We start from the raw sequence: 25,486 nt of genomic DNA, 5'->3' as shown, positions 1-25,486 counted from the left end.
TGTACACATGAATTGCTGATGTACCAAATTCAATGCATACACAATTACAACCCAGTGAGATATGCAGACAGGCTATGATCCAGAAAAACACTTAAGTATTTAACTAACTTTAAGCACATAAATAGCCCCTCTGAAGTCAATAGCACTATTCGAGTTCTTAAAACCTAAGCATGTGCTTATGCACTTTGCTAAATTAGGACCATAATTTTATTCAGTTTCTCTGGGTTTTTTTTCCATTTACACTCTTTTGTTTAATGGCCTCCTTGTGCAAGAGATGTTAGAATGAAGTCCTATTTATCCATAAACAATTATGTGGTATAGACAGCACCAATGCAAGCTTCCTCACACTGTCCCTACCAACGTGCCCCACCCTTGACTCTACAAGAGTAAGGGAGCAGTTGCATTTCTTGGCCAATTCATCCTATGAACTCTCCAAGAATGCCCAGACTCCTGTTAATGCCAGCTCTAGTGGAGGATTTGGGGAAGTGCACTAAAACCACCAACTCATTTCATATAGACAATTGAACAAGCAGAACAGAATAACAATTTTAAGTCACTGCTCACCTGGACTGAATTTACATCAATGAGCTACAAGAGAGAGGTTTCATTATCTCTTGAACTACTCTCTGGAGCCATCCATTGTCTGGTTTTTTGCTATCACATTTGGTTAAAGGCAGACATATCCATTATCATTTTTTAAAAGCTATCAAAGAATAACTTACCTAATATAGTTTGGATTTTTTGTCTGCAAGTTCTTCATCAGAGTAGCTACAGAAGCCTTGAATTGTGAACCTGCTGTTGGGGGTCTCTTTAGATTAATCTTGGCAGGGTTACCTTCTGGGAATAATGCTTTAATGAGGGAGTGGTTGGCCTTCCACATGGCCTGGGAGAGGTCACGGTAGAGTAGATCATTATTCTTGTCAACAAATCCTTCTACCTGGTACATAACCTAAACAACATAGAAGAATCTCATTGACTGATATTTTGGGATATAATATAGGTCAAAATTAGAGCTGGTCAGGAAGTCCCTCCTCTCCCCGTAACCATATGATATTTTCCAAAAAAAAAACCAACCCCGAAATTTTTCTCAACATTTTTTTGAATGTTCATAACACAAACGAACAACTTTGTTGGAGGTTTTTGACTTTTCAATAAAAGCCTAAAATGTTTTGAACAATATGGTCATTTTCCGTAAAGATTTCTGTTTAAAAAAAAAAAGTAAATTTTCAGCCAACACTAGTCAAAATATTTAACAGAAACTAATATTCTTTAGTGATGGCCTGGGAACTTGATAAGCCTCCTCACCCAACTAACACGCCAACAAACTCTCCCACTCCAGCCAGATTAATAATTTCTCGCTTTGGAAAAATGCAGTGATTATTTCCTATTGTTTTAAATCACTATACCAAAAAAACCATTCCAAAATAGCCAACCAACCAACCACATTTATTTAAGTTTACTTAAGTAAAACAGCAGTTCAAAATAATATTAAAAATTACACAATAAAATTCCTAAATCTCAGTTGATATGTACTAGTTAGCTGTATACTCCCCAGGGGGCTGACATTTTAAAAATAATTCTTACATGGAAAACAGCCTGATGACATGCATGCACAGGAAGATCTGAGCTGCACTTGCAGACACAGGAAGCCTCCAGAAGAGCTTTACCCATCTCTCCATAGGAGAATATTCCAGTTTTTGGGTTGCCTTCTTTTTTAGTCTTTAATATCTTGGCATATGATCTCATCGATAATACAGATGCCTTCAGTTTCATGATTTCATTTATTTTTATGTCTATATTACATTTAATAAAAACTAAATATTAATGTTGTTGCCATATTTTACAGTGGATCAAGTGACTGGAAACATTTCGTTTTCCTTTACAAAATGCATTTCTGAATGTAATTGATACGGAAAATATTGGCAGGCATTACTACTGAAAAACATACAAAGTAATTTAAATAATTATATTTTGAGGCAAAAAAGTCACCAACTTTCGTTAGTGATCAAAATTGTCTTCAACTGGGCATGGAAAAACAATGCCAAAATAGTATGTACCGACTGAACTTTCTGCCCAGTTAGTAAATGTCAGAACAAATGAGGACTCATTGGCTGCTAGTGCAGACATATCATCTGCCCTAATCCCATGCTGAGTGTCGAGAGTTATCTCTAATCAAATTAAAAAACAAATTAAAATGCCTTAAATAGTATTCTAGGGCAGATTACAATCCAATACAAAATATAACCATCAAACACAAAATATAAATGTCACTAGGCTATCTACTATGCCAGTTCGGGGAAACCCTGCTCCCAGCAACTTTACTGCTACGGACTAAGAGACATAACTGTGACGTCAAGTTTGTGATACACAGACTGGTGAGAAGTTAAAATAATGTTAAAAAGGATAAATACATTGTTCTAACCAATGATGGGTGAATTTTTTTTTAAACCTGTCCAAACCTTCACTCATGCCCTGAAAGGAATGATTTTTCAGGTTCAGATCAGTGGCCTAGTCTGTCACTGATTGTCTTATCTTAGCTAATGTAATGATCATGATTTTTAAAAAGAAAGTTATATGCAAAGAAAATATCAAGAACTTCAAACTGTGAGGCCTGTATTTATTCATGCTGTTTATCTTAGTAAAAAGCAAAATACATTTCCAAGCCTTCTGTAGCGCTTTATCTTCCATCTGTCTAAACAAACAAGACTTCAAAATAAACTCGGCTACCCTCAAATTTATAAGAACTCCACTTTCTCAGAGTATTAGCCATTTCAGTGATAGCAAACCTATTTTCAAGACAACATGTCACCTTCAAATGTGTGTTCATCTTTGCATCTCCAAACAGGACATTTTTGGTTTCACAAACTATACACTTTCAGTGATTAAGTCAACACGAGTTTTGCCATTGACCTCAATGAGTGCAGGATGAATCCTCAAAAATTAAATACACTGTCAAATAATTAACTTGTCACTAGTTCATTAATAGGAAGATTAAAAAATATAGAAGTAATTTTACTTTATATTCTGCATTTGACTGAGACAACTTCAAGCTTCCACATCATTCCTTCATTGTATCCTCATTTATTATTTAAAAGAATATAGCATTGTTTCGCTTCCCAAACCTGGAGCCCATGCAGTTTGGCCTCACATGCAAAAAACACAGATCAAGCTATGGGGATGTTATTTCAATACAGTACCTTGCCAGCATAATGCTGAATTCTAAAGCAACTGTGAGGCAGCGATGTATCATTCAGAAAACGTGAACACTTGCTCATCCTACTCTCAAAGTGCTGATGAGTGGCACAGATTTGGTTCAGTTTCTCTAAAAAGGTGTCATCGGTAACTGTGCCTGGCCTCAGACATTCTTCATCTAGCATAGCCAGAATTCCAGTTTGATTCTGTAGTTTAAAAACAAATTTCCTTCTTTCCTTAATGCATTGTTTTTATCTTTTTATGGAGATAAATAACATTGTGCTAACTTATACAAACAGTAACTAAAATTGAACTTTACTTAATCAAAATATACATAGAAATGCAGAAGTCAGAAGTAAAGATCAGCCATATTAGTGTATTTTCTGCTGTTGTTCAGACCCATTAATAAGTCAGAACTTTGCAATTGGCTTTCCAAATTTCCAACCTCCACATTACAGCTGAGTTTTAATTAGGAGCCAAGAAGCCATTCCATTCTGAACCCCTCTTTTTAGCCATTTGTAACTTTCTCAAAATTCTTCTTTTTGGACACACAGTTCGCAAGCTTGATATCAGCTTAAACCTGAATTTTATTTTGAAACTGTGAAGAAAACTTGTTCAACCATTTTCAAGACACCTGAGCATATGGGAAAAAAACAGGTTTTGTCTCAAAGAAAAAAATTAATTTTTGCATATGTTTTTTTTTTCAAAATGACATTTTCACAAGTTCAAATTTACGATTGAATTCTTCATTGCGAGCTAATTCAGCTCTTACATCTAAATTCACCCCCAGTGTGAGCAGTAAAATTCCATTGACTCTGGTAGAGCAGGACCTGTAAAAGCCAACTGTGAACACACCTCAGTGTGAAAGTGTTTTTTAATTAATTGATAATACTAAAAAGAAAAGGATTACTTGTGGCACCTTAGAGACAATAAATTTGTTAGTCTCTGAGGTGCCACAAGTACTCCTTTTCTTTTTGCGAATACAAACTAACATGGCTGCTACTCTGAAACGTGATAATACTAACAAACTCCTATATAGTGCTCAAAGCACTTCATAAAGAAAGGTGTCTCCCGATTTTACAGATGGAATATAGAGTTCCAAGTCACATAACAGGTCAGCAGCAGACCTAGGAATTGAACCCCAGCCAGTCCCCCTACTCCCAGTATAGTGACTTATTTCACTTGACTAGAATACACAATCTCCACATTCACACTTATGAACTTTTGAAGATGATGCACTAACCATTCACAGTATGTTAATCAACATTTAAAGTGTGCGACCTAGAAAATGGGCCCTTCTTCACAACAACTCAAAATCTGTCCAGTTCCCATTTTCCTCACCCCTTCTCCCCAGCACACATGTGGTTTCTGTATTTCTGAATGCGCATTCTTCAGATTTGAGTCTTCTGACTTGCACTTTTAACTTTCAACCTAAACGTCATTCTCCTATTTCATTTATATAAGAGGCTAATCTATAGCCTTCCACTCAAAAAGAGGTAAGGTAATCAATTTATGGGCAAAGCTAGCATGCATTTTGTATTATTGGTTAAACAATGTTTCAATTTGCATTGTTGTTAAGGAACTAGCATGATGTGAAACATAATGTGTGTTAAATCAACAGGAACTACTGTGATTAAGTACAAGTACAAGCTGTATCAGAAGCATACAATGACTCAATAACTGAGTTGCCTGGTTACCATTCAAAAGAAAAAGTTATTTACAGCACAACTGGCAGCTGCTCCTGATGTCTTTTAATAAAAGCAGCACTGCATCAAAACATTGATTATGTGAAATAAACTGATAATGTATTTTTGTTATCTCACTAATAAGTGCTGCACACATCTATAAGAGAAAATGCAATGACACATAAACTCTATCTTTGTCCATTCCACACTTCTGAAATATGCTAGCTCTTTAGTATAATAAAATAAGTGAACTGTAATTTAATACAAAGTCAGAGGGTCACTTGTTTCTGAAATCAATATGCTAAAAAGCTCTCATTACAAACTAATTTTAACTCAACGCAGTTACGATATCATTTCTATTTCAGGCATCTTAATTTTCAAATTTTAATTCAAATTTTAGAAGAAGAATTCACAAAGGCAAAATCTTTGAAAGTAGTAATTGCAACTTACATTTTCTATTAGGTCACAAATTATGGCATTGTTGAAATATTCAATGTGAGTCCATTCAATATCCTATAAAAACAAAAAGCATATAATATATGAACAGAGAAATAACTGCAGGAGTTCTCTCTATTGGCATGTTTTTATTGCATTCCTATTTATTAAAATACCCTTTTAAAAGTCAGCCCTATATATGTAGATTTTGGGACCCTAACATTTTATTTAAAAAAAATGCAATCTACCACTAACATTATTTGGCCAAAATGAATGCCCTTGAATGGTTTCCAGACTTGCTTTCCATTCCCTTCTTCAATCTGTGTCAATTTCCCATGCACTCCATTGGAAACAAGCCAAAATTTTATACAGCAAGGCCTTGGGTCAGTAATGCTTTGTGTAGACTTGCAATGTTTATAAGGAAATAAGTCATAATTTCAGTACAAAAATCTAAGACCAAGATTTTTCTGTTCTTAATTTTCATTCAGGACCAAAAAAAAAAAAAAAGGCTAAATTTAGATGAGATCATCTGAAAAACCCACTGAGTCTGGCTGTTATTCAGATATTTGAAAAAAATTAACATGTTAAAATCAAGAATAGAACTTCCAAGTATGGAATAATAGTCCTACACCAGATGACAATGAATGACAGAAAAAACCAAGAGAGTTTCAGACTTGGAAGGATACAGCCAAATGTACAAAGTAAAAATACAAGCATTTCAATTCCATACTTAATTTGTATTCTAGAGTAACATCTAATATTTTAGTTTTTTCAGAGAGGTTGAAATTTAATTCATAAAGTAAATTACAGTAATTATCTTTCAAAGTGCTTGACCAATCAATGCAAAAAAAAAAAAAAAAGGGTTTGTCAAAGCTCCACATTGCCTTCGTGATTATAAGGCAGGAAGAAAGTCTACCCAATTTTCAAAAACATTTACACAACACAATAGTGCCATTCAATCTGAATACAGACAGCACACAAGTTTCTACAATTTTGAAAGATATTTCCCATGACCTATACATATAGTAGTACGGAATATTGCTAGAATCAATAAAAACTTTGTAACTTTAGGCACAACCACTGTACACCACCAAACCATAGTAATTTAGGCTCCAAAACTCATCTTCACAATTTATTCTTAAAATAGCATGTATGGCTCATTGTAAGAACTCACAGCAGAAAACTAAGGGCATGTCTACAGAGCAAACAAAGACCCGCAGCAGCAAGTCTCAGAGCCCAGTCAACGGACTCGGAATCACAAGGCTTGTACTGCAGGGCTAAAAATAGCAGCGTAGCTGTTGGGGCTCGGGTTGGAGCCCGGGCTCTGCAACCTTGCAAGGGGGAAGGGTCTCAGAACCCAGGCTCCAACCCAACCCTGGTCGTCGAGACTATTTTTCGCCTCGCAGCGCAAGACCAAATCAGTTGGCAGGCTCTGAGACTCACTCTCGGGGGATGGTTTTGTTGTTTAGACATGGGGTTCTCAACATTTTTATTTCCGAGGCACCCCCCCCCCAACATGCTATAAAAACTCCACCGTCCACCTGTGCCACAACCACCGTTTCTCTGTGTAACCAGCAGATAAAAAGGCAGGACCAGCGCTAGGGGGCAGCAAGCAGAGCAATTGCCTGTGGCCCCACGAAGCTTAAGTTGCTTGGGCTTCAGCTTCAACCCCAGGCGACGGGACTTGGGCTTCAGCTTTCTGTCCTGAGATCCAGCAAATCTAATGCCAGCCCTGTTCTCGGCTTTATTTTGACGGACCCTCTGAAACCTACTTGCGGCCCCCCAGGGGTCCCCAGACCGCTGGTAAAGAACCACTGATTTAGACATACCCTCAGAGAAATCTATATGCAATTATTTCCACCACACTTCATCCCATTTCATCCACCTTACTGACCTTAGAACTATCACTCATCTGTCACTAAGAATGCATCTATTTGAAAGTTCAGTGTATTTTACGGCCGACAAGATTATACCGTGAAATAAAAGTGCATTTTCTTTTGTATTTTAGCTCTATGAGGGAGCTAAAGGGTTTCCTGGGAAAATTGCATAGACTGGTTCAAGAGGCCAGTCAAAAGACTGAAAACTGTATCAAGTGACCAGCCTGACACTGGGGGATGTAGGAGTCCTGTGTCAGACATAGAGAGATACACACACACACACTTTTACAGAGCTATCATGAGACTGACGAGAGGGACAGGCCCTGTGAGAGGACATGAAGGTCTCTGAACCTGCACCAGGGTCTCCATGTGGAAGATGCACGACACTTTGTAAGCCAGACCTGCATATAAGCTGTTTGTTTTTTAAGGTATATTTTCTCTGTAACACTTTTGCTCTGAATAAATAATACTTTGCTTTATGAAGGGTGGTTGGTCACTGTATAACCCTGTCATCTCTCAGAGGACAGGGCTGCAGGTAGTGAACTACCATTAAATCTGCTAAGGTGATCACAATGAACCATAGCCTAAATCCCCAGTCTAGAAGGGAATGGGTCATGGGACTCTGCCCTGAGAAAGGTAACAGAGGTTTGAGACCTATCGCGGGGATCAGAGGTGCAGTTACCTTGGGAACTATGATAGCAGATGGCAACAAACAGTGCTACTCTCCATGGCAGGCTCAGGTTCAGAAAGAGAGCTCTGGGTACTGTGCCCGGAAAAGGTGTGTATTGGTGAGTGAGTAAGAAGTGATCATACAAACAAATGAATTTGAACATTACCTCTCGTATGTATTCCTCCTGTTCTTCTTTTAGGGTGAGTTCAATGAAGATCTGCTGCAGCTTCTCATTACAATAGTTAATAATGAACTGCTCAAAGCTGTTGTCCTGTAAAACAAATCAACACATTTCTGTTCATTTGTTGCATGTAACATGCTCTGGAATTCAGTTGGAGTAAGTTACGGCAAAGGCCTTGAGTCTACAAGCAGCTTTATTGGTTTACTCTCTGGTTTTAAAGGTGGCATTTCCATGTATACATTGTTAAAAATGGATTATAATTTCAAAATTTAGGATCAAATCTTCTCATGTGATTTTCCCCACTATGAGGGACTGCAAGTTTGACTTATGGTGTTTCCTCATCATTTCCTCAGGGTGGGGTGATAATATGGAGCTATTATAATATGATGTGGCCATTTCCCATGATGCCAGAGCAGAGACCATGTAGAGAAGACTTCCCCCTGAACAACCCACTCCTAGCATGTGGTACATTGGGAGCACCTAAAGGGAAGTTTCTGCAGGCTCTGAAACATAAAACCATGAAACCCCTACACCCTGCACAGCAAAATATAGATGTCAGTCTACTCTCTAACATTATGGTTTTTTAAAAAAACTGATGTGCCTTTGCATTTACTGACTAACCAGTATTGCTTGAGAGAGCAGATATAAAAGTAAAACAAGTGTATTATCAGTATTGTTATAAGGTCCATAGTAAATGAAATATTACATTTCCCTATGGATTCTGATTAGCAGGGTGTGTGGCCACTCAGAGGCACTGTGGTACATATCAAACTACAGAATGTCATATTTTGGATATCACCACAGTACATTTCCAAAATAATACATTTCAGACTCTGCGAAGCTATCATTAGGACAAGTTCCTAAATACTATGGATGAAATTGCAGCTCCATTGAAGTCATTGGTATAACTGCCACTGAATTCCAAGGGGCCAGGATTTCACTCTAAAAGGTTTTAGCTTATATCTTTATTCCAATTATCTTAAAATCAGGGCAACCAATGTCCAGTTACACATTTTCTGATACATGCTTAAAATGTGTTTATTAACAAAAAGACACATTCTAGGCTCTATTTTCTCCTTAGTAAGTGTTCATAACTCATTAACACCTTGAATATGCATATCTATTAGAGCGATTTTACTTACAATTATGTAAAAGTAGTTTTAGTTATTACTACTGTTCTTTCCTTCTTAATTAAAGACATTCCAACATGTTACTTTTTTACTAATATGGCTATGTCTCTGGTTATTTTGGAGGACTGATATTTGCGTAACAAACTAAACCATGAAGTTACACCTGTCAACAAATCTGCTGCACAATACCTATGAAGCTGAAGTTACACTTACAAATTTCTTGATAATAAAAAAACCTGCAATTTTTTAAACATCAGTTTAATCAACTAGCTGCTAAAACACTAAAACCATGATTAAGAACACACTCAAGCAGATTAGGAAAAGCTGAAGTAGCATAAAGAAAAGGAGTACTTGTGGCACCTTAGAGACTAACCAATTTATTTGAGCATAAGCTTTCGTGAGCTACAGCTCACTTCATCAGATGCATACTGTGGAAAATACAGAAGATGTTTGTTTTTATACACACAAATCATGAAAAAATGGGTGTTTATCACGACAAAAGGTTTTCTCTCCCCCCACCCCACTCTCCTGCTGGTAATAGCTTATGTAAAGTGATCACTCTCCTTACAAATAAATTGGTTAGTCTCTAAGGTGCCACAAGTACTCCTTTTCTCTTTGCGAATACAGACTAACACGGCTGTTACTCTGAAACCTGAAGTAGCATAGTTACCTATATCAACTTGGGTTTAAGCTAAAGCAAAATCAAAGCTGATCTCTCAGGCTATGTCTACATAGCAACTAGACACTTGTAGCTGGCCAATGCCAGCCAACTCCAGCTTGCCGGGCTCAGGCTGGGGGGCTGTTTTATTGCTGTGTAGACTTCCCGGTTTGGGCTAACTCTACGACCTTCCCACCCACCTCACAGGGTCCGATAGCCTGGACTCCAGCCCTGACTCCAGCCCGAGCCCAGAAATTCACACAACAATGAAACAGCCCTACAGGCTGAGCCCTGTGACTCCAAGTCGCCTGGTACAGGCCAGTCATGGGTGTCTAGTTGCCGTGTAGACATACCCAATTTTTTTCTGCAGCCCCTTCAGATCCTGACGTCCTTCAAAGCTTAATTACAGATCAGGGTTTGGAAATTTTTCATAGCTCTAGAAGAGAAGTTTAAAAATGTAGCATGCATAAAAACTACACTGCAAACAAGTCATACTTACTGCATTCTGTTTCAAAAAGACAAATTACATAAATTGCAATCAGTCCTTATACAATTTCTGTAGCACTACAGTATACAAAGCTACACTGAATGAGTGCTGACAGATATAAACACAGTAGTACAGTGGCATCTTTTCGTTTACATTTCTATAGCTGGATATAGATTCATGTTTGTACATCACACTGAAGATGTAAAATGCAGTATGAATGTTAAATGTTACCTATGTAGAGATGCATGCATAGTTATTTCAGTTACTTGGCAACGTGACCTAAAACAGGAGTTCTCCCATGCTAAACTTCTCTCTAGTCAGTGAGCAGCATTTGACTTGGACAGTCACATATATGACCCTATGACCATTAATCGATAAATCTTGTTACAGGGTAAGGAGCATTTAAGGAAGAATGGGTAAAAGTTTGACATATGTAGATAAACTAAATATATCAAGAGTGATGTCTTTGAGGAGAACAGAGTCAAACTGACATATCTCCTTGGCCAAAACAGTGATGAGATACAGACCATATCCCCAAGTCAGGTAACCCTATGCACCACCAAAAGAATGTTCTTCCTGAGGGATTATTTTTGTCCTTTTACAAAGACAAAGACAGGACTTTTAGTTCACAAACTGTATTCCATAATCCTTAATATACGCATCTCCATATGGAAAAGTGATTAGTACTAAATTCTACTGACTAAAAGTGTGTGTATGTTACATATATAAAATGTTTATTATTATTCACACATTGAAACATTTTTCAGATTTACTTTTTTTAAAATCCATCATATTGATTGTCTGTTAAAGAAAAGCAAACCCAAAAATCTACATATTTTTTTCCTTTGCAAATCACCAAAAATAGAAAATTAAATTTTATTTAAAACCATCAAGATACTTGATTTTGCCACTCTAGCAATCAATTTAAACAGGACATCTTTATTATTATTGACATTTGCGCGTATGACCGAGTCAATGGCTAAAATTTAAATTACAATAAAGGATACAAGAGAAAGTGTACTTGAACTTCCACAAGCACTAGTGACTATTAATACAAGATAACTGCAACTACAGACATACATCAAGTTTTGTTTTTTTTAAGTTAATCTAAGTTATACTTTGAGGAAAGACATTTCTTTTCACAGTTGTCTGAAATTCTACCCAAACAAACCAACTACAACTGGCTAAAAGGATATTGACCTAAAAGGATATTGGCTTGAGTAGATACCACAAACAAGACACAAAAGAATGAGATTTTTACCAAAAAGAGTTAATTGAAGCAAAGTTTACAGAGTGGCCTCAGGCAGAAATGCCTTGGAATGGCTAAACTGAAAATGGTTGTCAGATTAGTAAAAGCAGGAAAGACATTGATAGGTTTAGACAGGATTTGCAGGAGTATTTCAGGTATATTATGGCAACTCACCATGAAAATGTAGATGTAAAAATAACTGCACCTATGATTTCTACCAGCACTATGAAGATGGGGTTAAGCTAGAAGCAATGGCGAAACAAGACAAGCTTTGTACTCCTGTTGAAGACAATACAGGCTACTTTCTTAATTAAAGGAGTTGCTACAGATTATAAAGAGAGGGGATATTCTTCTATCAAATTATTTTATACTATCACATTTTCCCTCATCATAGGCAACATGTGTGTCTATTTTTGAGGTACACTACAAGAGAAATTTTTCAAAGGAACCAAGGACAGTTAGCTGCCTAACTCCCATTGAAAGTCAATGAGAGTTGGATGTCTAACCCACATTTGTGCCTTAGAAGATCTTCTCCCCACACACACTCCCCAGACTGTTAAATTTCAAAAAGGTTTTGTTTGTTTGTTTTAATACATAAAACACAATAGTACACAAACAAGACTACTTTATAGGAAAGTTGAACTTTAAAAAAAAAAAGTTCAGAATTGTGCCAGCTTGTATCCAAAGCAACAGAACTGGCTCCTTTAAAATTAACATATTAGTTAATTTTTTTTTTAAAGTAGCAGGTAACTGAATTCTGGTCTCTTACACTCCCAAAAATGTGTAATTCCTTTTATCTGTACCACAGCTCCTCTGCCCCAACTTAAACATCAAAAAGCGTACCCCCCTCCTCACGGTAGGTGGAGGATCCAGGGCAGCTCTGGCAACCAGTGTAGGCTACTGCCAAAAATTGCAGAGGAAAAAGAGCTGGGAAGGGAAACCATAAAGGAAAGCCTAGATGCTTGGTTCACTGAAAGGAATGACGTGATGAACCAAGCAGTAGGCCTGAAGATTTAACCTATATCCAGATGTGAGGTCCTGCTGGAAGGATGGAGATTTTAACAGATGTGCAAGTGAGACTTGATTTGTAAAGGAGGAACTACATAATATAGATACTAGGAAGGTGGGAATGTTGCCATAAGAATGCAAATAAGAGGGAAAGGGATGAAAGAGATATCATTTCTTCCTGCCACAGAAAATGGTTGTTTACATGCAATTAAGGTCAGAACAATCTAACTTTTTCACCCCTGAGAAGTTTCCACAGGTATTTGTTGTTCAGTATTTATTCCCTGAAGTCCTTTAGGGATTGAAGTTTCCCTGGGAAAAGCTTATATACTCTGGTGGTGGACACTGTAGAGAAGCTCTATACAGACTGTTGTGTGTTTATAACACATCTATCAATACAACTGTTGATTTTTTAAAAACCCTGGACTTTTTCTTTGAGAGGGGAAAAACTACACTACCACAGTATTGCTAAAAGAGTTTGACAAATTCCACAAAACATGTCCACAAATTTTTACTTGGATGTCAAGATGAATTCCCTATGGTCCCACTTTTGTGTTCACTTTCATGAACATTCACGTGATCAAACTTTACGGAAAAAATGCTCATGGAAAGCAGATTTTAAGCGCACATATTTCTGTAAAAATATCTCTCTAGGCAAAGAACCCTAGAAGCATGACATTTAAATGTACATATTTCAGATATCCGTAGTCACAAAACTTCCAAAATATAATTCCCATTCATCAGTTACACCAAAATGTATAATTAAAGCAGTAACAACAACATACGCCCAAATCACATGGATTTCACATTTCCCACAGTCAGTTAACTGGGCCTGCCCCTGCTCCTATTAATGTCAATGACAAAACACCCAATGATTTCAGGGGCGAAGGAAGATACTCAGGCCCACTGAACACATCTTGTTCTCATCTGCATTTTTTGGCATATGCAGGCTAAAACCAAGTAGTGAGTGGGAGGGGCAAGAATCAACTGTGTCTCCAACAAACATAACGTGTGTGTGTTACACAAAGAAAACTCAGATATAATCACATCACAAACACAGGTTAGCAAATTAATCCTAGAATCACAGATTCTAGGACCTACTAAATAGTGTTGGTCCATTTGCACATCATGGAACTAATCACTGCTTTAGGGGAAAGCTCTTTAGCACACTCAGAGTTTCTCTGTATTCTATATTTTGCTCATCTTTAAAATTATGATGTAACCCATGAAACGCACGCAATCAACATGTTTTACAGCAGTGATGAATATTACATAATGAGCTTCAATTATTTCTTAACCAAAAAAAAAGTTAAAATTCAGTAAATCAGTTATTTTATAAAAAGTATTTTAAAAGCTCCTCTCTGACATCTAGAAATCCAACCAAAAAACAAAGAACAAGCAATACTCTTTATGTAGGGCTTACCATGTTGTGTGTTCCACTTTCACAAAGCTAGCCAGCAGATGCACATGATAAACAACAGATTTAAGACTTCGTTCTACTCTTATATACTTGATTGAGCTTTGCTCTGTAGATTGCACAACTGGCTGAGTACACATACACCAGCACAGCAATCAATTTTTCAGTACCCTTTCTCTGTTGATGGGTATCAGAATAGACTTGTGTATGTATAAAAAATGAAACATTTATATCTAGAACTGAGATTTATATATTTACAGTATATACACAAGTTGTGTTTTCAGGTGAATTGTTGATACAATGCTTCCATCTATTAGCTAGCCACCTCATAATAAATTTTAAAAAACTGTATCTCTATTGAGATCTCATAACATAATCACAATACCACTGTAGCAAAGTGTGCTGGGCTCTTTAAAAGTGGACACCATTAGCCTAGATGTTACTGGGACTCAAGCCTTCATGGAAGAGCATGTGGGGAGATGTAGTTCATAGGAGAGATTGTTGGAAGGTGTAGTATCAGAGGGCTCATGCCATTGCCAGGACTATACAGGAAAAAAGCCTTTGGGGTTCATTTAGGGAGCGCTCAGGTGAAGGAAGGATTTGGAGGAAGCCTATCTAGAGGCCTGAAGGGAATAAAAGGTGGTGAGGAAATAATTTCTTGCAGGCATTGTCTGTGTCTGGACTCTCCCTAAGTAGCATGCTTCATCTTACATAGTCCTGGCAATCACGTGACTCCTCTGGTACCACATTTTCCAGCTTGCTTTTCTTTGAAGGAGTACGTCCTTGTATCATCTGGGCTAGCAGCAATTACTCTTAAAGAGCCCAACACATTCCACTACAACCACCAAGAGGTAGGTGTTATTGTTCCGATTTTACAGAGGGAGAAACTTAGACAAAGACAAGTTATGAGACTTAGGCATGGTGTCAGAAAGCTTGTGATGGAGCTGAGAATAGATCTCATATCTTCTGAAGCCTATTTCTCTGCTATAAACACAAAACCACCCTTCCTTAATATAATTCTTCACCCTCTTATTTGAGCATTTCTCTTAAAAAAAAAAACCAACATTCATTGAAAATACAACTCTAATAAAGAAAGACGTGTTGCCAATCATGACATTATCTTCTTTTACATTTCTTATGGCATTATCTCAGCACAGATGTTATCTACGTTTAAAGCCAGGATGATGGCTTATGTAATTATATTATTTACATTTACAGAAGTGAATCCAACTTAATTTTTTTATGTGATGATGGATGGGACCATTATCAAGGTGTCACAATGGTAAAAAATTGTTTGTGGGTAGCATAATATCAGCTGCCATTCATGGTGGAAACCAAAGAGTTCTCTGAGAGCATCCAATTAAGCGTTTGTACTCTGCCACAGACTCTCTTACTTGTACGAAGAACTGCTGAATGTGAAATGCTTTCTAGCAAAGTATAAAGGAGCATGTTTCTTACATGATTTCAGGTAATACTGTGTTGCCATGCAGTCTGTTTGGATAGAATATTTCAAGGGAAAATTGCTAGGGAATTTACACATCTCTCTCAACGGTGCTCAATTTTCAGCTATCATCATATGATGTTTGAAGTGCATGCATATTCATTTGGTCCTGATGGTGGGTCATTTACCATGTGGACAGGTTGCAGTTTTCTGGAGTTGACTGTTTTGTCCAGATTTTAATTCAACCACTATTATACTGTCCAGATGACACATGATTTTAAAGACACCTGTGCAAAGCCTGGTAAATTATTCTAACTGAATTGGAGAAACCAAGAGAACAATATGATGTGGTGGTAATATTTTATTCTGGTTTCAACACCACAGTCTAGTGTTTGGGGAAATACCTGTCTATTTCCTTCCATCTCCAGTCACAGTTATCAGATTAGCACCACACTTTCCATGCTTTATAATGGTCCTTAACCTGGAATTTGTGACTTGTCATGAAACGAAGTCTTTGCTCTGGCATATATTTTCCATTGACTTCACAAGCTGGTTTCTTCTGTGAGCTAAGATTGAAGGGATTTGCACAGACATTTCTGTAAGGGGCAGAATCTAGAGATGATGGGTTGCAAGAGAGGACTATAGGGGTTTATTCCCAGAAAGAATGGCTATGGGAGGAGTCACTCAGAATTTTAAATGTTTTTAGTTCCTTTTTCTGCCAACACTGAGTATATAAAAATGGATAGACATTGCCTAAAGAATAATGAAAAGTTGCTACATTCTGTTTTGTTTTAGCAAGTCAGTTTTTGTCACAGTGCAAACACGATCAACTGAACAAAGCCCCAAGAAGCAACCCAGCTAGCTTTATATTCAAACTTCTCGAAAGGAAGATAGGGGGAGCTGGGAGAAAAATCATTAGAAATTTTCAGAAAAGTTCCATTGTATTTTGAAAAGTTAAACCCAGTGATGCTGAATAAGAGAAATTACTTTTTAACAGGAAAAATATGATCAGCCAGGGAAATTTTAGCAATGGAAGTGAACTGTCAGATAAGGTATTCCAAAAGCACTGTAATTAGAATCTAAACAGGTAGCATTTTACAAGCAAATTAGTCTGATACTCTCATAGGCCCTCATAGGCAATTTAAACATTTGAGGTGAAACCGTGCCCTGCTGAAGTCAATGGAAGTTTTGTCATAGACTTCAGTGGGGTCAGGATTTCATCCTTCATCAGTAAACACACAGAATATATTGGTTTGTCAATGGTTGGGCAAAAGTTAAAAAAATAAGTACCATGCCTCCTGTAGTTTCTAACACGTATCTCTCCTCCTCCACCTTCCTGCCATTATTTCTCATATAGTTGATCTTATAAATGTAACAAAGCACATATTTATATTTTGTACATTAACTAAAGATAAACAGGAAAACACATGCAACAGAAAATACATCTTGTGGATTAATGCTGCACTTTTACAAGGCAGTCTAAAAAGGTATCCAAATCAACAGAAGGTGCACTAATGCTAACCCAAGTGGTAGTTAATTTGGTTTGAGATTAGTTTAAAATAAGCAATTATACTTTTAACACACTGAATCAAGTTTCAAATTTATGTTACAGGTTTGCAGGTGGAATGGCACTCCCAATGCACTTTTATCATCAAAATCCATCATGTACATTACTGTAGTTCTAACCTTCAAGACGGTGCATGTTAATTTAAGAGATAACAAAACATGTACTAATTGGTTCTTAAGGGGAATTTATAATCACTTCCTGGAAATACTAAGAATAATAATTAGCTCTGTAAATTCACTGCCATTAGCTATATGTCAGCTAAAATTCTACATGTATAATAATCCATTTGTAAAATATCCATCCAGAAGAAGAACTCTGTACCATTTAAGCTAGAAAATATAAAAGATGTTGCTGATGATTATCTCACTTCATCCGATGTATTGTACTGCATATATTACAAAATATTTCATTCAATTACAGCAGATTAGTTTACTATTTGATATATAACTAGTTTTACCAATATGTATTTTTGTTTGATGGTGGCTAGATTTTTTTATGCAACCATTTCTTATAAGCATTTCCTTAATTGTCTTTGACTGCACATGTGCAGTACCATCATTTATAAAAAGGCTATATATCTTTGTTATTTAATTGAACTTACTTCATGCAGATTCATTTACCTGACCATAAAAAACATTCCACTATACCTGCACAATGTTTGACTAAAACCTGTTTACCAATTTAATAATTTCAGTGTTAGGATTTTGTTCCAGTAAGAGCCAGGTGGGAAATGGACTGGTCTTTTTGAAGGAAAATACACAATTTTGAAACAGAAAACAGAACAAAATTTTTTGAAATGTCTCAGAAAATGAAATTCTGGACAAAAATTAGTACCAGGTCAATTGAAACATTTTGTTTTGACAAAACTGAAATGTTTTGTTCCAATTTTGATTTTTTTAAAATTTTATATTACATAAATACAAAATAAACCAAAAACTATTTTGTAAAAGGAAAAAAATCAAAACATTTCATTCCAAAAAGCTCAAAACAGAACACCTTCACCCTACCAAAAAAAAAGTCATCAAAGTTGACTCATTTCCACAACATTTCATTGTCAACTAATCAGCATTTTTCAATGGCAAAATATTCTATCGAAAAATTTCCTGACCATCTTCAGTTCTGATATCAAGCCACCCTTGTTTCCTGAAAGGTTTCTGAAGTTAAATTTGATATTATTAATATTTGATCATAGTGGCCCCAGGCCGGGATCTGAACCCCGTTGTGCTAGGCATTGTACAAATGCATAACAAAGAGATACTTGTTGTCCCTTCAGCATCTCCTCAGCACATCTCCTCAGAAACACAGGCTACAACTGGCACATCACACCTGTTTTCTGCTCTCTCCGCTGGCTTTTAATAGAATTTCAAATCAAGCTCAAGGTCTCGTCCTTATCTTCCAAGTGCCCAAAGGCCTGGGCCCAGGATACCTAAAAGACCATCTAATACTCCTGGATGACAACTATAGTTGACAGCTTCACTCCTCTGTCACAATGGCACTCTCAACAATAAGAGAAAAGCTTATCTGTGGAGGAGACAGAACTATCATGACTGCAGGATGAATTCTTCCACGAATTAAGGAGCATCACAAACCTCAACTCTTTCTGCTTCAAGTGCAATGCACGTTCTTTAACCCTGCCTTCTTTAATACAAACACATAGCAACACAAATATTTGTTTAATAAATAAATAAAAAACACTGCCAAAACAAGACACACTACTGCACACACTTCTTCCTTTAGGGAGAAGATGAAAGAACAATACATGACAGATGTGTAGTCACACTGCTTAACACACTACTGGAAGTCACTCAGATACTATGGTGATGAGTGCAGTACAAAAACCTCTATAGAACAGAATAGTCCTAGATAGCTTACAATTTAAAATTTAGAATTTACACAATCTAAGCCATATACTAGGACCTGACCCAACACTCCTCATTGTTAATGGAAAGGTTCCCATTGACTTCAATGAGCATTGGATCATGCCCTTAATATACAGCTGTATATCTCGTGGTTCCACTATGACACTTACATGATGCAAATGACTCTTGATTGCCCTGTGTACCTCGGTGAATTTCACCCTATGAGTTTAATCCCGTGAGGTAGAGTACTTTTTCTCCCATCTGCTTAAATAGAAGTTGAGGTTGCTCAGCATTTGGTAGGATTGGACACTAAATGAACAAACTTGCTCCATTTTCAAATTTATTATTTTAAGCATTTTATAAACTATAGTATAGTTCAATATACATCTGAGAGGAAAAAAGCATGTAGTCTTCCATTTTGCTGCTATGAAACTGTGTCCTTACGTCTAACTACTTGTTTTTATGGCTTTATTTTTCTAATGTCAAACTTCTTAAAAAAAAAAACCAACAAAAAACTTGTTTCTTTGCATTCAATTTAACAATCCATAGACAGTCCACAAACTCAGATTTACTCCAGCATTTTTAAACTCACCCTCACCCTACACTTAATCAAGTGCACATACACAGCTGGTTAAAACAACATTTCTGCCAACAACAGTAACATTCTACTGTGTAACTTTCTAAAGGAATATAACTACCACCATCTCCAAATAGTCCTACTACTAAGAGTTACTTCTAGATTGATCCCATACTGTACATTTTCCTAATTTCTTCATATCTTCAGGAAACTAAATATTATCTTCTTGAGTAAAAACCTGTTTCAAATATTAGCTATATCTCTTCTCTTTACAAAACTGTTAGACTACTCTGATTCATTATATATCTGAAATGAAGCATATACTACCTTCCCCTTTCTAAGTAACATTTTAAAACCTCTTTGGGAAGAGATAAATCCAGGTGGATTGTTCCTACCTTCTATTGAGAGTAACTGCACTTACTGGTCTCCTAGAGAAATTGTGAGAAAGTGGGAAAGGAGGAAATAGACAAGATGTTTTTCCCCATAGTTTCTTAGCTGGAACATTAGAGTACAATATTTAACTAGATATTCAAATCTCCTGAAATAAAGTTTGCCAGAATAAACAATTCAGTCATGATCTCTGTACCTAACAGCATCAGGCTAACTCACTTGATATAACTGAGAACTTTTGATAGTACATTTAAAAACACTTCAAAAAAATCTAAGTGTTTAAGTGTACTGAGATGAAATGAAATATAATTTATTTTTAGTTCTAGCAGAAAAGATGTCTTCTTTTGTAAAGGAAAAGAACCTTCTTTGCAGATATCTATAAGAAGCCTCAAGGCCACACACAGAACATGTACTATAGACAAATTTTGTATGAGAGCATGGACATTACCACAATATTTCCTATGTTCAGAATGGTACCATAGTAAATATTTACTTTTCAGTGGTACCTGCTGTATCAATGCAACATATTCAATTTGGCTTTGATAAATTTGTGCTATAATTGCAAGGCATACTAAGATGACCACCTAACTTCAGTTTACATTTATTGTGTGTACTTAGAAAGACACACTAGACTTAACTTACAGAAGGTGAAACTGTGATTACACATACATGAACAACTAGATTTAGCTTTAGTAATAGCTGTAAAGTTTGTTATAGATATGCAAAATTCTATTTAAATTGTATTCTAAAGCACTTACCTCAAAAATTTCAAAGCCATAGATGTCCAGTACTCCCATGACCTTCTTTCTGACTTTTGTTTGTGCCTTTTAAGAGAAGATTGAGTTATTGTTCTGTATATTTAGCATTTGTGGTCAAGATACGTTAAATGCACCTTATAGGCATATTGTTTAGGCTAAAAAGTTAGGTTTGGTTTTCCAAAAATGGTTAATATAAATATTTTCATAAGTTTAAAAATGAAAACAAGCACACAGATTTTATTTGGATACAAATATTCACCTCCAGCACTGGCAGCCCTGCAACCCTGCACTAGTGCATAAGAACAAAAAAGTAAAACAGACCAGTATAGTTTTACTGTCCCCACTCACTTCATCTATTTATATTGATTTCTTTATGGGCATATAAGAAAATTACCTTAATGCTCTCATTGATTCTGGTAACAAGCCAGGAAAACAGTCTACTGTACAGATTCTTAGCCAGAGCATCACGGGCATAATATGCCTAGCCAAAAGAAAGAAAGAAAACATTAGAAATACTGGGCTAATTCTGAACCATGTGCGCTATTCCAGTGGTTTAAAAGTGCTAGAAAAAGGGCGGAAATGACTTCTAAGGAATATGTTCAGCATGAGAGGGCTACCTGGTCAGAATAAGGCTGCAGGAACAGCTCTACAGTGTTCTCCCTCCCAACCTTTGGCATAGGGACTTGGTAAGGGCTAGAGACGGAGACAGTGTAGCCAGAGCACATTGCATTCTGCTAGTCTCAGCTGGCCAACAGCCCATTACAGTATGTCTTTACCACAATAAAAGACCCACAGCACCACCACAGCTGGCCCTAGTCAAATGATGTGGCTCAAGCTGTAGGGTTATAAAATTGCAGTGTAGACATTCAAACTCAGGCTGAAGCCCAGGCTTTTAGACCCTATGAAGATGGAGGGTCTCAGAGCCCAGGCTGTCTACACTGCAATTTTTAGACCTGCAGCCTGAGCCCCATGAGGCCAATTCAGCTGACCCAGGCTCAGACTGGGTACCAAAGGGATTTATTCACAATGTAGATATACCTTTAGAGTATGCCTACTCTGCAATGTAAGCCCAGGGTCAGCAGAACCCAAGCTAGCAGCCCCTGGGTTTGTTAGCCTAAGGTTTGAGTGTCTACACTCATTTGTAGGTTAGGAATTGTTGAACCCTTGGGTCCCAACCTGTGGTGCTAGTCTAACCACCCATATTACCGACTTCCGAGGGTCCTCCCAAAATGTGGCTGCTCTAGCCCTTTGTTCGTGGAGCCTGTGGGAAAACTTCTTTGTCCTCTGACAATTTGAAAGTTGGCCTGTGGAATTGTGGGATACTTTCAGCAGACTCCCAGAGCACAAGTCCATTGGGGCTGCATTGACACTGCAAACCAACAGGGCTTGAAACCTGGGTCCTGGCTTGACGAAGGCTCAGATGCTCCACCTGCGTGGAGTCCTGGGACCAGGGGCCGCTCGATTTGTGTGTAGATGGAAGGGTTAGGCTTGAGCCTGAGTTGAAACCCTGGTCTTACACTACAGTGTAGGCAAATCCAAAGAGGCCTTGCAGCCAGAGTTGCCTTAGGGCTGCTTTCACTTATGCCTGTAGTTTGATAGGCCCAACAGAACCAAGAATTCAAGAGGAGCAAAGTTGGCTTAAAGACATCTTTCCCAACCTGCCCCCTCCCTTACTCCACTGCAGGAACAGAGAACTGAAGCCAGCGGTTAATAGGATTGCCTCGAGTAGTCACATACTTAAGAGATGCCCGAAGGGACCAGAAAAACAGTGGGTCTAATAAAACTTCACATTTCTGTCTTTGATAAAATGACTCTACAATTTATATATCCCCAGCGGGTTCCTCATTCTTTTTGAGGAACAGGCTCCTGGGAACCTTTATAAGAGGTGAAACTTTATGAATCTAGTTATTTGTGGACCAGGGGAATATAGCAGTCCTCACACTAATGTATTCTGAGAAAGCAATAAGAGGAGTTGAGAGAAATAGGAAAACAGATAAGGGATGGCAGAGGGAGAGAGAGGAGGCAGTAAGGAAAGGAGAGAGAGATGGGCAAAAGCAGCAAAGGGAGAAGAGAGGAATGAAAAGCAGTCCTCAATTTGTCTTAAAAACTCCAAAAGCATGGTTGTTTATTGAACATTTTGCAGTCTCCCTTCTTCTATCTGTTTCTGAGAGGTTCCTACTTATGTGCTCTTCTCAGATATTTTTTCAGGACCCCATAAGTTAAGTTTCTAGTGGAGGTTCAGGGCAGCAGAAATGCACATTATCAAGCAGACTTGATGATGTTGAATAAAATTAAACAGGAAACAGCGAGGGATGAAATCAGAATTTTTATCACTTAAGTGAATAAGACAGAAGATAACAAATTCTCAGGTCAAAATAGAAAAATACACGTATGCTCTATGTGGACAAATTGTCCAGCACATCAATTAGAAGCGTTTGGAGTTTATTAGTTTAAAAAAAAAAAAAAAAGGAGAGAGACACATTTCAACCATCAGCCCCATGTAAAGCAGCAACAAAACACAAACAAGGAAGATGAAAACTGTATCAACAGAAAAATACACTACAAGAGGTGAGATCGTCACTGTAACATGCTAGTTAGACCGCATCTGGAATACTGTGCTGTAAGAGGCACAGCGCCACCAGGAGAATACTCGTGCCTTCAGGAGGGTGAAGCATCAGACAACAAGGACTTTACCAGTTCTGAAGAATTTAAGTTATGAAGACAAGTTAGGGAGTTCAGTTTATTCTACTAGAAAAAGAAAGGATCCAAGCTGACTTCACAGAAGGTTTCAAAACTAGTAAAAGGATTCAGAAAGTGATTTTTATCTTTTTTAAAAGCCACCCTCACTCCCTTCCATGTCCACCCATACAGACTGGTTTGGGCTTCTAAAACTAGATAATCTAAAATAAGGAGTAAACAGAGAACATAAGCAGAACTACTCCAGGACAAGAGAAATAAGCGTATGGAATAAGCTATTGGGCAAGTAATTAAAACAGTGTAAGTGATTTCAAGAGACACCTAAATTTGTTGCAGGGGAAGGACTGAAGGTTATGGTGAAAAAGCAGGAAGCTTGGATTAAAATAAACTAAGAATGAGGAGTGGCAAATGCAACCAGACGGCCTTTCCTGTTCCTAAAATATCTTACATTCTTCACGTACAAACTTCCAAGCTGGCTCGCCACCGATATCATTAGCTGAAGCAAGAGGAGAAGGAAGGGAGAGGTGCTAAGAAATTAAGAAAAAAGGAACAATATGAAAAAGTTGAATTTATTCATTTTAGCTGAAGAAATGTCAGAACAGCCCAGAGCGCATAAATCCTGTGACACCAAATGGGCTGTTCAAAATGAAAGATGGTCTGCCACAGCAGGATATTTTAAGTTAACCACATTTCTGCACAAGATGTAGGAAAAGCTTCCTACACCCTTTTCTTGTGGACATGACTGTCATAAAAGCAAAATGTTCATCAAGTGTGTTTGAACATTCAAAATGTGTGTTGAAGGAAAGAAACTGAAAACAGTGATAAGTTTTACTAGTGAAATATTTTATTTGGAAGTGCTTTGTGAGCAGTAACTTTATTTGGTTGCTATGCAGAAAGCACTTATTTAAAATAATTCTTTCCCTTAAATAAAGAATGTTGCCTCAAGCATGTGACATAAAATAATGTTCAGTTTTCTGGTTAAAAGTAAAATTTTCAAAAGCAACTAAGTGACTGAGAAATCTAAGTCAAGAATTAATGATCTAATGAAGTCACAGGAGCCCAGAGAACAAAAGCTAAAGAGGTGAGAGGGGAAGTGACTTTTTGTCAGACTGTCTGAAGCCATTAATTTGTTTTAATAGCACCATTTAACTTCAATTTCTGAATAATGTTATGGAGAAAGTAAGAGATTCAGCAACTTTTAATTTCCAAGAGATAACAACATACATCCTCTGAGACCCACAAGCAGCAATCCAGAAATTACATTTGATATATCTGAAGTAAAATCAGAACAAAACAACCCCTTAAAATAACCTTTCAGGTCCTTCTGATACATAAAAAAATAAAAACCCACAATCCTTATTATCCTTGTGGAAAAGAAAAACGTTTTACATATTTCACAGAAAAGAAAAATCAATAAGAATCTGCTTTTACCTGAGCTACATTTAGCGTTGTAGAGACTTTTTCTTGCTTGGCTTCAACCGTTCGGAAGCTAAAGGCTCTTTCCAACACTGACTGATCGATCCCTATCAACTCACAAATTTCTTTGAGCTCTATGAAAGCAAAAAGCCAGAGTGTGACTACAATTAACACTTTCATATCACCGTATTTGTATTGGCTAACCTTACCCAACACTACCTCACACAAAAAGTTAATTATCTTCTTTAACTTCGAAGCAGTGGAAAGTTTGTTCAGAATAATTTTTTGTCAAGTTTTGGTTGAGTGTTACCACCACCCCATATAAAGTTGGCTGAAAACCGTAACAAAAAAGATTCCATAAAAATCTTAAGTCTGAAAGCATTTTTCGTTTCATTATATTTCAGTAAGAGGCCATTTTTTTCCCTATCTTCTGTGGAATCTTTTTCCTGAAACAGAACTTTCAAACACACAAAAACAAACATCAACTTTTCAAAATGTACCAATTACAAAAAAAGGTCGAAACAAGTGAATAAGCACCACTTAAGTTACACATTGGCAGTACGAAAGCAAAAAATATTAACTGAAAAAATACTGTGGCACAACCAACACGTTATATCCGTTTATAGTAAATCAATTTCTTCCATTTAATATTTCAGAAGAAAGCTTTCATAAAATGGAAAATCTAGAAAATGTTCATGAAGAAGACATTTTTGTAAAAAGCCAAATTTTGACTGAAACACTACATATGAGAGATTTGAACCAAATCTATTTACAGATGATGTTCAGAATAAAAAA

General features: G+C 37.0%; 1 protein-coding gene across 4 annotated transcripts in view; it reads right to left on the bottom strand.

The window, feature by feature from the left end:
* The window catches only part of MYO1B (myosin IB), a 185,630-nt gene that overhangs the window by 36,352 nt on the left and 123,792 nt on the right, over window positions 1-25,486 (bottom strand). For all 4 annotated transcript variants that reach the window (XM_048869686.2, XM_048869682.2, XM_048869684.2 and 1 more), the window contains exons 11-17: window positions 24,707-24,825; window positions 20,973-21,059; window positions 20,579-20,644; window positions 8,026-8,130; window positions 5,328-5,390; window positions 3,198-3,398; window positions 723-949 (exon numbers count right to left, since the gene is read on the bottom strand). In XM_048869686.2, coding sequence (XP_048725643.1) covers window positions 723-949; window positions 3,198-3,398; window positions 5,328-5,390; window positions 8,026-8,130; window positions 20,579-20,644; window positions 20,973-21,059; window positions 24,707-24,825 — 868 coding nt within the window. The remainder of the gene's footprint in view (window positions 1-722; window positions 950-3,197; window positions 3,399-5,327; window positions 5,391-8,025; window positions 8,131-20,578; window positions 20,645-20,972; window positions 21,060-24,706; window positions 24,826-25,486) is intronic.

This window comes from Caretta caretta, chromosome 11 (genome assembly GCF_965140235.1).
Source record: "Caretta caretta isolate rCarCar2 chromosome 11, rCarCar1.hap1, whole genome shotgun sequence".
Taxonomy (NCBI): Eukaryota; Metazoa; Chordata; order Testudines; family Cheloniidae; genus Caretta; species Caretta caretta.
This window is presented reverse-complemented; position numbering and strand designations above follow the sequence as displayed.